This window comes from Temnothorax curvispinosus, unplaced genomic scaffold (assembly GCF_003070985.1).
Source record: "Temnothorax curvispinosus isolate PA1 unplaced genomic scaffold, ASM307098v1 QBEX01003805.1, whole genome shotgun sequence".
Lineage (NCBI taxonomy): Eukaryota > Metazoa > Arthropoda > Insecta > Hymenoptera > Formicidae > Temnothorax > Temnothorax curvispinosus.
This window is the reverse complement of record NW_020213585.1, coordinates 41,349-55,682: the sequence shown is the minus strand read 5'-3', so window position 1 is coordinate 55,682 and position 14,334 is coordinate 41,349. Positions and strand designations below refer to the sequence as shown.

General features: G+C 38.5%; 1 protein-coding gene across 3 annotated transcripts in view; it reads left to right on the top strand.

The window, feature by feature from the left end:
- LOC112452894 (disintegrin and metalloproteinase domain-containing protein 10) overlaps positions 1-14,327 on the top strand; it is a 108,300-nt gene extending 93,973 nt beyond the window's left edge. Inside the window, exons 3-15 of one of the 3 annotated variants that reach the window (XM_025013337.1) lie at positions 3,781-3,975; positions 7,772-8,070; positions 9,163-9,309; positions 9,400-9,548; positions 9,637-9,871; positions 9,968-10,142; positions 10,273-10,441; positions 10,536-10,713; positions 10,792-11,025; positions 11,150-11,266; positions 11,357-11,521; positions 11,682-11,808; positions 12,583-14,327. In XM_025013337.1, coding sequence (XP_024869105.1) covers positions 3,781-3,975; positions 7,772-8,070; positions 9,163-9,309; positions 9,400-9,548; positions 9,637-9,871; positions 9,968-10,142; positions 10,273-10,441; positions 10,536-10,713; positions 10,792-11,025; positions 11,150-11,266; positions 11,357-11,521; positions 11,682-11,808; positions 12,583-12,746 — 2,354 coding nt within the window. In that variant the 3' untranslated portion in view covers positions 12,747-14,327. The remainder of the gene's footprint in view (positions 1-3,780; positions 3,976-7,771; positions 8,071-9,162; positions 9,310-9,399; positions 9,549-9,636; positions 9,872-9,967; positions 10,143-10,272; positions 10,442-10,535; positions 10,714-10,791; positions 11,026-11,149; positions 11,267-11,356; positions 11,522-11,681; positions 11,809-12,582) is intronic. The other 2 variants (XM_025013336.1, XM_025013335.1) reach the window with 2 other exon arrangements.
- Positions 14,328-14,334: the final 7 nt, after the last annotated feature.

Sequence of the window (14,334 nt, the reverse complement as noted above, 5' to 3'; positions counted from 1 at the left end):
TATATTTATTTTTACATAATATGCGATTAAATGAAAGAGTAGAGCGTTAATGAAACATAAACCAAGTTGCAATGTTTTATATATAAATGACACAATTGCGGACGATGTTACAAATATCATGAAATTACAAGATTCCATTTCTCTTATTTAATTATATATGAAGCTTCCGGGAACGTGCTTGATTCGATATTATTGTTTTAATGAGATAGGATATCAAGATTGATACCGCTCGCAATTTCTATTGATATTTCTGTAAATTTAACATTGCGATTTAATTTTTATGTGACCTTTTGACAAGACAGATGGTATGTGATCGCTCGCCAACAATATATTCGCCATCGATCGTACTAAAATTGTTCATTTGCGATTGATTTATTTGTTCTTCTATTCAAAGTGACTTGCACAATATGTTTCTCAATACAATATTTCCCAGCTATTTCTATAATATCGTTAGAATATTCTACAGTGTCGTTAGATGAAAGAGCGGTTGTTCAAAGATACCTCGTGTACGCACCATAATGTTAGAGGTTTCTAACTTGAACAGTATACGCAGTATCGGTGCACTTTTCCCAATATAGACTCGTAGTATTATGACATCAAGTTGGCAATCTTTTCTCTCGGTGTTTCATCGCGTCATTTTTGCATAAATGACGCGATGTAAAGTCACACAGAATCGATCGGTAGCGATCGTTTGGACTTTCTACTTGCGAGAGGCTCACATAGACGCCGGCATAAAATTGTATGAGTTTCCGTGTTCATACACATAGTCGCAACAGCCTCTGGAAATATTTATTGCAGGAGAAATAGCGGAATTTATTTTTGCAAAAGTAATAGAACGACTGCATGTACGCCGAAGGAAAGCAGTAAAAGCTACGTAAAGAATTCAAAGTTGTAAATATCGAAACGCTGATTTTACAAATTATATATTTTAACATCTTATATTTATTTGTCATTCTAGCATTTATAATGTCATTAATTTCGTAATAATACAGGTAAAATAAAGACATAGTATAGGATATTATGAGAAGATATAATATTCTTTAAAAAAATTTTTTTTTTCTTAATTACTGAGATGTTTATTATTTTCAAGGTACAACGAAACGTACGGAATCTAATCAAATCTTGTTGAAGAAAAGCTGTCTTCTAATCCATCGCAGAATACGTTGCTGAAGTTTAACGCTATCCTTACAAGACACTCTGCATATTCAAAGAACTTCCGTCTAAATAAACTAAATTTAACACAAATAGAGGGAAGTGCTCTCAACTGTACAAACAAAAGGCTATACTTAAATTTATAACCGTGGTACACTCTGTCCGACCTCCGCGTTCGCTTCGTCGTCGGTTACGCATATTGCATCTTGTAGCTTCTGCATCGTGTAGCTTCGACGAAGCGGTACCGCATTTCTTTGTAACGCTTCCGTTACGTTTCCCGATGCCAGGTGTGGCACGCAAAAGTGCGTGTCAACGTAGATACCAGGTGGAACCTTTATTTTCAGTCTGTAATAATTTTATACAAGTTCAGCAAGCAACGTTTCAAATTATGAATCAAGTGGAAAACGATTTATCACTTCGTATCGACGATTTTCCACGACCTGTCATAGCCTCAGTCTTTGTCGGATAATGTCGCGAAAAGGCATATTTCAATTTAGGGATCGAAGGAATTCTGAATCATGGGTTTAGCCGTGATGTCACTAGCACTTCGTCACTATATTACTAAGTTCTTCGAATAATGCTATCAAGCCTGTGGGAAACATTTTGTGACTGTAAACAGAAAAGGTATTTAAATGTATGTGTTTCGGCTTCGAAGTCTTTGAAAATTAAGAGAACCATGCAGCTTCTGTTACTTTTATTTGAGCCATTAATATTTTAACTGGTTCTTTAACTAACTTTGAAAAAAGTGATTTATTTGAAAAATCTTTTTCTCTTTTTTCGAATTACAAGTCTCTATAGACATTATATAATATACTATACCAGTAAATTTTTTGTTCAATATTTTTGTACGTATAAAAGGTTAAAGAACAATGTCAATATTAGAAATATGTATGCGCGCGCGAAAAAGAACTCTAGAGTGACATTCGGGGCTGTCTGAAACGTTTTCCGTTTCGGAAGCAAAAGATTCCCTTTGTTCTTGCATATCAAAAGGAATTTTGAATTGTGATAAGCTCGACTGTGCGGGCGACTCCGCTTTTCTGCGATCTATTATCTAAAGGAAAAAGGATATATGCGCGAGACGCCCCGCCCGCCGCTTTCTGAATATTCTCTCTATTATTGTCGTTTACTCACTATACCTGCAGGTACGCTGAAGTATTGTCCTGCGCTTTTAACGATTCAATACTATCTTTTCACGTTGGGCGCGTTAGTCGAAGATATGTCGCAAAATATTTTCCATATATAATACGTGACGGAATGGGATTTCAACATTCCTTTAGTACCAAATGTATTTTTCGTCGACGAATGTAGCTCTCTTTTGCACAAAGGAAAATAAAATATTCATTACACGCTTTATTGAAGAAATTTTCAAATCGTATAACTATGGAATCTGAATTCTCGAATTTCGCTGATGATTGACAAAGACATTTTTTTTTTTTCGTTATATTATTTCCTTTGATATATTAGTTTCATAATACAATATCATTTATTTTATGCAAGTAGGCAAGCATTCTCGCAAAAAAGTCAAATTACAGCCATTTTTTTTAAATATGCATGTTACAGGATTAATTAAAAAGAAATAATTAGTAATTTTATCAAGATGAAGGATCAACAATTATAAGTTACAAGTAAAGAAGGTACTTGAAAGGTTTTTAAAAATTGTTGGGGCAAATTAGTTGGTACGAACAAATAATAGAATCTTGTTTCTTATTTTTAAATAAATGTCAACAGAATATATAGTTATTTTTTGTTAAAAATAAAACCGCTTAAAAATAAAATTTAATTTTATCAAGTTTTTATTATCGAAATATCGGTATCACGCACACAGAGTAACTACTGTAGAATTTTTAAAATTCTAGAAATGAGGAAATTGGGACAGACCATTTGTATATAAATAAGTATTCTATTACTACAGCAGAACATTCTACGTACACCATTTACATACTTATAAATTTTTCAACGTTATAATTAAATCAAGTTTGTACTTTGTCCTGTTTAATTTTAAAAAATTTTTTTATTTTCGCGGAAAGATAAAAATATACATGCACACCTTTAATTTTCCTACGTGCATCTCGGTTAAGCGAATAATAAATTAGACAGGTAGACAGCAAGAGCAAGTCGCTGCGTAAGCCAACAGTTTCTGGTGCAGAAAAGTTTTGCCGAGAGACAAAGTTTCCACCATCGATACTTTTTCAAGCGAAGCGAGAGAGTCACATGTTCGTTCGAACATGGTTTCTTACTCGCATGTTCATTTATCCAAATATCCGTATTACTTCCATAAGTAATATTTTCTTTTCTTTTAACTTTAAAAAAAGAACAAGGAACACAAAAGATGAAAAACTTTCCACTCTCATTTTAATATCACTGGTTAGGAGAAGATGCAGTAATGATTTACGTGTTATTCGTGTGTATATATGCATACGTCTTATATTTAAAGATTAACACGTGATTGTTTAAAGTTCCATAACATTGAATAAAAATCTATTTTGTTATGAATATCTTTATTCGCGATACTTTAAATAAAACGAGAGTTTTGTGTTGTTAAAGATTTATTGCCATGATTACGATGATAAAAATTTCCACGGACATTCTCGACACGCATCTGATCAGGAATATATCTTCTACTTTCAGGCGAACCTGGTAGCCATGTGTTCGGAAGTGTCAGTGATGGAGTCTTCTACGGGAAGATAGTATCACCGAAAAATGGTTCGTGGTACGTGGAAAGGGCGCATTATTACTTTCCGCCGCATGAGATAAACGAGACGCTGCATTCTGTGATCTATCACGAGAATGACGTCGGTGATCCGTACGTGGACGTTCGACAAGGTAAGGCGCAAAAAAGACGAGATTCTTTTTTCTTACCGATATTATCTCTCGAGGCGCACGTCACTGTTCGTGCGTAAGCTCGTGAATATAGTTTAGTTAGCAAGGAAATGACTTTTAGAGCTTCAGACCATTTATTATAAATTTCCAATATTAAAATATCATTTGTCACTGGTATATCTCATACTTCCAACAATATACTTTTTGTTACAAAACATTTAGTTTTAATAAAGATAGAAATTAATTGAAAGCGAAACTTAAAGAAGTAGAACATTAAAGTCTTAAATTGTATCTTTTTAAATGTCAAAAAATATTGCAGTGTATCATATGTCAGTTAACTTTCGTGAGATTATACTATGATTTTCCAATACTTTGCGTTCTCGCGACTTGTGAAGCAAATTTGCAGCGAATAAATATTTTTTCGTTGCTTCCACAGTTTACGAGCTTTTGATTAGCTTATTTAGCTTATTTATATTCGTAAACTTGCGGACGATAACATAAACTGCGCGTTGGACTCGAGTCGCGAAAGTTTGTTTAATATCTGATCGAAACAACTTGTGTAATGGCTTCGGACAAAGCTGCGAGCTTCATTATGCACACGAAGAAGCAGCGTGTACCTAATATGCATTCGAAGAAAATGATAAATTTAGATTGGAAACGATTTACTTAACTACAGGTTACGATAATAATTGTTATGTCCATCGTGCATGAAAGATTTACTAATTATAAGGCGGCCGTGCGTCCGAGAACGTTTTTAAACGCTCGTTCGGACATGTTGTTCAATACGACGATCTCCAAGTGGCGCCTCACGACATCGTGCACCTCCATTTTCCACCCTTTTGTCACGCGATGCCTATCTTCCGCTCTCTTCTCGGAACATCTTCCGCTTTTTTTCCTTTTAGTAACGATCTTTTAGTAGTCGTCTTTAAAAACATGTCCATCCGACAGAGTCGAGCGACTCGTCCATTAATGAAAGGGTCGATTAATTGAGGATAATTATAATAAGAGGGTTCTTTCATAGACATGTTAATTAGCTTTCTGCTGCATCCTGAGGATAATAAAAACGAACTTGTACGTCATATATAATTTTATCATTACTTACACATTGAGATTACTGAGTATTCTACTCTTGTGAAGTCTTTCCGGCGATAAAAACGTATTGTATTTGGGAATGAAATTTCCACCCCAGGCAAAGTTATTTCCGAATTTGTCGGAAAATTATCCAATTCGAACGGAATTGCTAAACCCTTGGTATTCCTCTGTGGTATACGCTATCGGAGAACGAAGCAGCGACTAGTGTAAGATTACGTCGTTTAAGCGTGGATATGGATATCGGAAAGTCCACGATGATACGAATTCCATGCGCCATTTAGAGTATCGTTCGAGAGGAAAGTAGTCCATTCGGTGCGCAGATAGAATTGCCGGGAGTGCAGTATCGTCCTGCATCGGGTATAGTCAACGCGCGCGGCTACCACACAGCGACGACCAGCGGATTTCGAGCTGCGCAATTCACCGTCGTCACCGTGCTCGTGGCAGCAGCAGCAACAGCAGCAGCAGCATAAACGGCCAACGTTTGAAATAAACAAGTCAGCGTATTGCGTGTAATATTTATCGCGCCGCCCGTTCATGCATGCTGCGTTGACCAAATCCCACCGTCTCGCTGTGTTTGCTTTCCGGAAACACATCCGACGTTATGAGTTTGCTACATTTATTGGAGCATTGCACGATGACGCGAAGGAGAGCGGAGTGGAGTAGGGCGAAATGTGCTTTACGTTTTGGGACCGAACTCTCTTGGAGCGTGATACATTATTAGACGCGATAGATGGATTAGAAGCAAAGCGAGAAAATCGAAGAGGAAGAGATAACGTAAAGAAATATATTTTAAATTAAAAAATTTACTTATGATTTAAGAAGATTAAGAGTCGAATTTTTTTTTTTTTTAAACATATGTATGACGATTCTCGGGTTGCGCGTGAATCTTAAACGGTACAGTGATGTGTCATTTACAAATCTAATGTTGATGTGTAGAATCTGCGCCAGGAAAAAACGAGCAGCGCGGTCAATCAGTCGCGTTCCGTCGGCGTTTCTTTTATTTCCACTTCATGAAATGTCTATTAACACTAGCACGTAGGCGGCGATAATAGACAGCAATAGCACAGACAGCCAATATCGTCACGCCTGAAACGCCGAGTCATTAAAGCTCGCGGCTTACGGTTAACCAGCCAATAAAGCCGACAGCCACGATTATCTCGGCTGTATCGGCGGCGATGTTATATTGGTTCGTACTTATGCGAAGCGACTTCGGAAGACAGATCGACAGAATGTCTGTAAGAGGATACGATATTAATCTTAGCTCGTCAATGTCGCCGCGCTGTCAGGTATCAAAAATATGATAGTCTCGGTTTATATATACGGTATAAGACATCCTACTTTGAAAGTATAAAAGAAGTCGATAACTGCGTGTGATATACCGGGGAAGTTGCGGAAATAAAAGCTCTGTTTTTACTTGAAACGAGTTTGTCGGCTTGTAACATTATATACAGTTAAAATTAAAGTAGTAAAAATTAAAGAAAAAAGGAGCCAAGGAAGTCATTTACAATTCAATAAATTAATCTGTCTAACTTTAAAAAATAGAAAAAGATTCAGACATTCCGAAGAAACGCTGCAAGCGTTAGCGAATTCTTCATATCGAGCGACGTTTTCCCTTCGGAATCTGAAATCGTGCAAGTTGGTTTCCGATAAACGCGGGCCGCCGCGTGTGCAGACATTTCCGCGCGTAACAACGTTGTTATGCAGCGTGATACGACACCCGGGAGACCGCGACAAGGTCGCCATTAGTCGCCGCATTATGTCCATATATTCGCTTCACGCAGATACCTCGAGCGTATTGCCGGAATTATGCCAATGATTAAGCCGCGTATGCCGCTATTTCGGTGACAACGCGACTCACGCGATGCGCGCGGTAAGTACGTGACCTGGCTTCCGCGCGTCGTTATTATTCGCTCTACATTCTCATCCAAAGACACCTTAGATTAGAATATAGACTGCGGTTTACCTGTAGGAGAACTCGAAGCGCACGTATACCGGGGTCCCATCGATGATGTAAGACTCCCACGTGGCCCGTGGATGTTTCGAGTTCCACGACCAGATTCAGAATTAATGGCAATGAACTTTGCCATTAATTAGGAACCTTGCGGCGCTTCCCGGCTTACGATTCACGCTCCCAGATTTTCATCTACCGCAATTCAGGAAGCAGAAATACCGATGGCCTCTGTTATTATCTTGCTATTTCCCGTTAGGGTCAATTCGAGCTATGAATAAATGGGCATGTCTTAATATCAGCTAAAAATCAGTTGCAGTTTAATCGTTATCATTTCTTAATAATTGACGACTAATTTTATCGTCAGAAACTCTTGTAATATCTCATTGTCGCAATTTTTCCAATTATTCTGATCAAAATGAATTGGATTGGATTTTGGATGTCACGTATTTCACGTAAAAAAAAAATATATATATATATTTAAAAAGCTGAACTTTTCTCTCTCTCTCTTTCTCTCTCTCTCTCTCTCTCTCTCTTTCTCTGTGAATTTTCTTTAGAAAACTTTTTACAATAATACTATGATGAATATTAATAATAATATTAATATGATAGATTTAAATAATAAACAGATTCTTAATTTGTTGATTCGAGAAGATGAGTTTATTCTCGAAATTATGTTTCTCATAGTCAGGTATAATTATATATGGTGAAATAATACGGTTATTGGATGTGATATCGAATCAATGATGAATTTTCCAGGTGACGGCGGTGGATGTGGCATTACTAATAGTGATGTGATAGATTGGATGGAAAGGGTGCAGAATTCCGCCTTACCGGATGAACCGCCTAAGACGGTCCCGTCGGCGAATCAGAAAGAGCCGAAACCAAAAATCGTACCCTGGAACGGTGATGGGGAGGCTCCCGGCCACAAGTACAGTAGAGAAGCTAATGAACCTAGTCATCGCAGGCCACGAAGAGCGACCAGATCGAAAGAAAATAACACCTGCTCGCTTTTCATACAAACGGATCCTCTTATATGGAGGCACATCTCCGAACAGGTACGCGAAATTTATTTCAGGTCTACAGCTCATAAATATATATCGTTGAAAAAACATCCTTTAAATTTTCTTAGATTTAAAATCTACGCAATTTCTTAAATATAAATTTTTGAAATTACGTATAATTTTTAAAATATTCTTTTTTTTTATTAGATATGCCTATTATAAAGCTTATAATTAAATCCAAAAATTTCGGAATATACGGAAAATTAGCATATTTAATTAAATTTGAAATGTTTTATATATTTATACTTATAAAAACCGCACGGAGTTATTGGCCAACCTAATATTTCTTCATTTTTATAATGTATTTATCCTTTGAAATTAAAAGTCAAATACCTTTTTTTCTACATTCTACTGTATAATTTATCGAGTGATAAAAAGAAAGAGAGCGCAGAAAACTGACATTTATAATCATGCAAAAGAAGTAAAGATAGGATAGCAGATTGTTAAAACGACGGAATGACCCAATTCTCGTTGGCAATTTGTAACTAGGGAATGCCAGTATTTCCTTACACAATAGAGAAATACCTCGAGTGCCGACCGTTCTCTTTCTATGGTCACATTCATATGCGTTTTCGTCGGCAGCACGGTCAGTGCAATTCCCCTTTGCATTTTCTCAACAAACCAGACACCATCCGCATTCCAGTGTTCTTCACAAAAAGAATATTCCTATCTCCCCTATGTTCCGGCTTTGATATCGCCGTACGCTTGCATAGAGCGCGTTCCACTGAAAGCAATTATAATGATTTTTTTAGACAAATTTTTTCAAGCTTCTCTTTACAAAAATTTGTCGGGAGAGTTCTGCTTACAAAGATATTTAAAATTTAAGGAAATATTTTTGTACATTAAATTTTAATAAATGCAGACATTTATAAATGTACGGTCAAGCGTAAGAAATTTTTAATATTTGAAACGTAATTACAAGCTGTTGAATGTTGGAAATTAGAAACTTTGTATATCGGAAATTCCATTAAGTATAATACGAATATACTGAGAGAAAAATTCCATCGTCACGTAGAATAAGAGATAGAGCAAGATAATCTTAGATAGATTATCATGGATATTCAGTGTCCGTATTTGTATTCGCAGCTGCATCACGACGCGGAGAAAACCAGGGAGGAGATATTGTCCTTGATCGCACACCACGTCACCGCCGTGAACTACATCTATAGGGACACGCAATTCGACGGCAGGACGGAGCACAGAAACATCAAGTTCGAGGTTCAGCGAATAAAGGTAACGGTATCGCGCCGAAAATAGCATCCGCCGATGTGTGAGTACTCGCGCTCGCCGAACTGACACACTCGTTACTATATCTGATAACAGATCGATGACGAGACGGCGTGTACGCCTCAACAGCCGTACAGCGAACCGAACCCCTTCTGTTTGGAGAACATTGACGTTAGCAACTTTCTGAATCTCCATTCTCTCTCGAATCACGAGGACTTCTGTCTCGCCTACGTTTTCACCTACAGGTAAGCGGACGGTAACAAAACACCACACGCTGCGTTCCGTGTTTGTTTGAGGCCGTTTCGTAAACGTTATTTCATGCTTTGTCGACAGGGACTTCACTGGCGGTACACTCGGGCTCGCCTGGGTCGCTTCAGCATCTGGCGCGTCCGGCGGTATCTGCGAAAAGTTCAAGACTTATACGGAGACCGTGTCCGGTCTGTATCAATCCACTAAGAGATCCCTCAATACCGGCATCATCACCTTCGTAAATTACAATAGCCGTGTGCCGCCTAAGGTATCGCAGCTAACTCTGGCGCATGAAATTGGTCATAATTTCGGATCACCGGTAAGCCACGAAAAAAAAAAAAAAACATTTTCTCGTAGACACACGTGCTCGATCTGTTCGATATACAGAGGTAACAATAACGACCTTTTTTTCCAGCATGATTTTCCGCCGGAATGCAGACCGGGAGGCTTGGATGGTAATTACATTATGTTCGCCTCAGCGACGAGCGGAAATCGACCGAACAACAGCAAGTTTTCAAAGTGCAGCATTGGCAATATCAGCAACGTCCTAGATGCTATCGAGGATAATAAGAAGAGGAACTGTTTCACTGGTATTTTTACATTGCACTTTTCCTTCGCGCTACAGCAGTCTCCAGAATGGAATAAGCGGAAAATAGAGAGAAACGTTGCTTCTAATATTTTTATTTACCTGACAAAATCTATTGTATTTATTATTCACAGGAGCGTTTTGCGGTAATAAAATTGTCGAGGCTGGCGAGGAGTGTGATTGCGGGTACGATGACGACGAGTGCGTGGACAAGTGCTGCTATCCCAGACAGGTGTCTGAGCTGGATAAGATTAAGAATGACACGGCGAAAGGTTGCAATAGAAAATATGGCACACAATGCAGGTATGTAATGTGTGCAAGTAAAACGCGACCGGATGCGACAGGCCGGCGCCCCCTTCGATACATATCCCTCATGAATGTAATTATGCGTTTGCAGTCCCAGTCAAGGACCCTGCTGTTCGAGTGATACGTGCCAGTTCGTGCCCCTCTCCCATCGAGTCCAGTGTAGAGCCGAATCGGACTGTAGTTACAATTCTACATGCAGTGGAAGGTCCTCCGAATGCCCAGCGCCGTTACCGAAAGCCAACAAGACTAGATGCAACGAGGGCACCCAAGTAATTGCGCTCTGTTATTCGGTGAATTGTACGATTTAGTGGCTATCGACGCTGGTTTTAACGACGCGTTATTTACAGTTGTGCATCAACGGGGAGTGTACGGGATCCATTTGTCTGGAGTGGAATCTGACAGAGTGCTTTTTAACGAGCAGTATCATACCGAACATCGACAAGCGAAAGCTCTGCGAATTAGCCTGTCAAAATGGGACTGATGCATCAACGTGTCGCGGAACGAGCGAGTTTGCGCACATGGTGGGATTGCCCGAGGGTGGAATGAGCCTCAGACCTGGTTCGCCTTGCGATAATTTCCAGGTAAGTTATTAATTTCTATGAAATGATTAAGTGGGGTATGTGGCATACATGGATTGTTAACTTTTTTAATTATAAACCTTTTTGAAAGTTACATAATTATAAAATTTTTGTTTTTTTTCTGCAGGGTTACTGCGATGTTTTCTTAAAATGCCGAGCCGTCGATACGGAAGGACCGCTTGCCAGATTGAAAAATCTATTGTTCAATAAAGAAACTTTGTCGTCGGTAGCGCAATGGATAACTGTAAGCATGCGTGTTTTATTTGTGACTCTTATCTCTATATTATCCATTTCTTAACATTGTCTGTTATCTTTGTAACGTTGTTTGTTTTAGGAATTTTGGTGGGCGGTGTTATTAATGGGTATAGCTTTCATCATATTTATGGGACTGTTTATCAAGTGTTGCGCCGTGCACATTCCTTCCACTAATCCTAAAAAGCCGCCTGCGAGGCGCATCAGTGATACGTTAACTAGACCGATGAATACCCTTAGAAGAATGGTATAAAAACAATTACGTTTACATATAAAAGTTTGTCCGTATTACTGTTTGAGATGAAAGATATTTTATCTCAAACAGTAATAAAATATCTTATTTCAAACAGTAATGAGAAAGTAATAGTTTTGTTCATTAATATTATTACGTGTCATTTTTATTATAGCGACATCCACATGGTGGTGGACCTGGGCCAAGGAGTATACCCCCAAGACCAAGTCAAGGTGGACACGGAACGCGTGGACCCTCTCATGGTTATGGAGAGGGTAGAGGTGCTCAATATTATCCGAAAGGTAAATTAAATTAGCCTATTAAGTCATCTATACATTTGTCGTTGCTTGAGTTTAGTTCCTACGCTTAAGCACCAGTCAACACATACAATACATCGTACATCGTAAAAATGCGTACACTCCGGTGTAAAAGAAAGAATTGCTAATGCGGATTTAAACTCAAGTTAACGTTGTGCGCATTTTCTCATCCTCGTGTGACCCGCAACTACATCAATGTCTTTTCCTGTTTGCATCTTCCTCGCATTGACGCGCATCTATGATCTACCTGATACTATCATTCTATGATCTGCAGAGGTGAGCCTGGGGCCTATATTCTTATGCTTAATAGGAGCAAATTCATGAATGCAAATATCATTGTTGCTCAATGTGGAACATAGAGTTTTCATTACTATTTATAATAGAATATTCTAAAATATCTATGAAATTCTTGTATTTGCTCCTAGCTCATTGTTCATGGCATTGCACTGGATGCTAGCTAAAATACTTTATCTATTCCATTCATATATCGGAGCCAAACTCCTTTTTCTGATTTCGCATTATTGATCATATCACTTGTAAATTATTTCCAGAATAATATTATTAGCTACACTAGATAGAACGAGAGAAATAGCACGCGAAGGATACGCAGAAAGCGTGGAGATCGCGGTGGCTGTTTTCTTATTGTCGTATTTAATTTGGCTATTATCTTGTGGCAACAATCCTCTATCCCCGCATATCCAATGTTTACTTTTGGTTACGCGTTTCGTTTCATTGCCGAACATTTTTCTAAACTTTAAGCAGGCTATCGCTCGGTTCCCACAGCTAGTGCGCCACCAAATAGCGGGCCAGCAGACAATTACGGCCGTACCAATCACCCAGAGCTGTATGCCGGCGCCTATTCGGGCTCCGGGGGAGGGGGGAGGAGCGCAGCATATGAGATGAGGCATCACAACAAGGTGTGACGATCCTAGGACGTCGTCACGGACGAGGACCACCAATCGCGGCGTTGCACCACGAGTCGTTGTGTAGGACGATTGCCAAATGCGAAGAGAACCGATCCACTCCACGTAAGGGATGCGACGATGTCTCATAACTGAGATCGAAGCAATAATGACGAGTTTACAGCACAATAGTCGAACAAGATTGAGAGGTCTGACGATATGCTCTTTTATCCAAGTTGCGTAGAATAATAAGAGACGCGCGTAGATATAAAGAAAGTACGCCTCGGTGATCAAATCGATCTCTCATTTTGTATCGATTTGGTAGATGTAATTTCGCGGAGATAAATCGTTGCGAACGACGACTCGGAAGATCGATTTAACCGGAATCACGATGACGAAGTAACGGCGTATATAACAGAAATCGTGAGTACCGAGAATTTTATATATGTAATCTTTTTTATGTAGCACACTAATGCGGTCTTTCGCGTCGCCGTTCGAAGAACTCGTCGCATGATCAAATTTTAGGATGCTTCACCAGTGATGGTGATATTGTTATATGATCAAAGTAATTTAAATCGACCCAACGTGTGATTCATTTCGCTTTAGTGATCGCTGTATTCGTGAAGCGACGAACGCGGCATTGTTGAAAGAAAGCGTCGCATCTTCGCCACTCGCCACTACGAAGATTTAAGGCCAAGATCGTACGGTCTTTGTGTGACGGCGTCCTTCGAGATGTCGATACTCGTGCACGTCGCTCTCGAAAGTTAGATTAAGAGAATCTCTAAGACCTTGTTTGTTAGAGACACAAATTTAGTGGGGAAATTGGCAGTAAGACAATATATGTCCTTTGGTAAACGGCGCACATGTGTAAATGAGTTTTCCAAAGGCGACTTATTGTACTCCGTATTCCGTTTATCAACAAGTAAAGAGTCATCTTTTTAATCAAATCAAAATTTTATCGTGGGACGTTAAACGATCTAATTTAATTTCAAACATACAGCAAACATATGTACTGCAATATGGGCAAGAAAATTGGGACTGTCGTGTAAAATATTACCATATATGTGTATGCCGTTGTTTTTTTATCTGCAACAATTAAAATATTTTTTAAACGGCTTTCTGGAGCGAAATGGCACCTTACCATTACCAAAACATCACAGGTCATTTACTTGATCTCTGTACCATTGTAGAATAATAATTAACGATATGTATTAATTCTTATACTAATTTGTATTAGCCAATTTTGAAGCGAAGTTATGCTGGCTACGCGAGATTATGACGAATATAAGAGCAGCAACAACAAAATGATGCGTTTCTATAGCGATATTCCATTAATTATTATACATGAACGAGGATGATATTGATTATTATTAAGCTATACTGATTATTATTATTAATTAGTTATATCTTACAAATGATAATTTATCTCCGCCTATTGCGAATGTTATAAGTTATATTTAATTAAAAAACGAGTTTTATAACATGCTATATTAAGTCGGGGGCTGCACCGTAAAGACGCAGTTATGCGTATAGCGGACCAAAGATGAGCCCTCTTATCGAAACACGCGACATGTTATATTATATATACATACATACATATATATATATA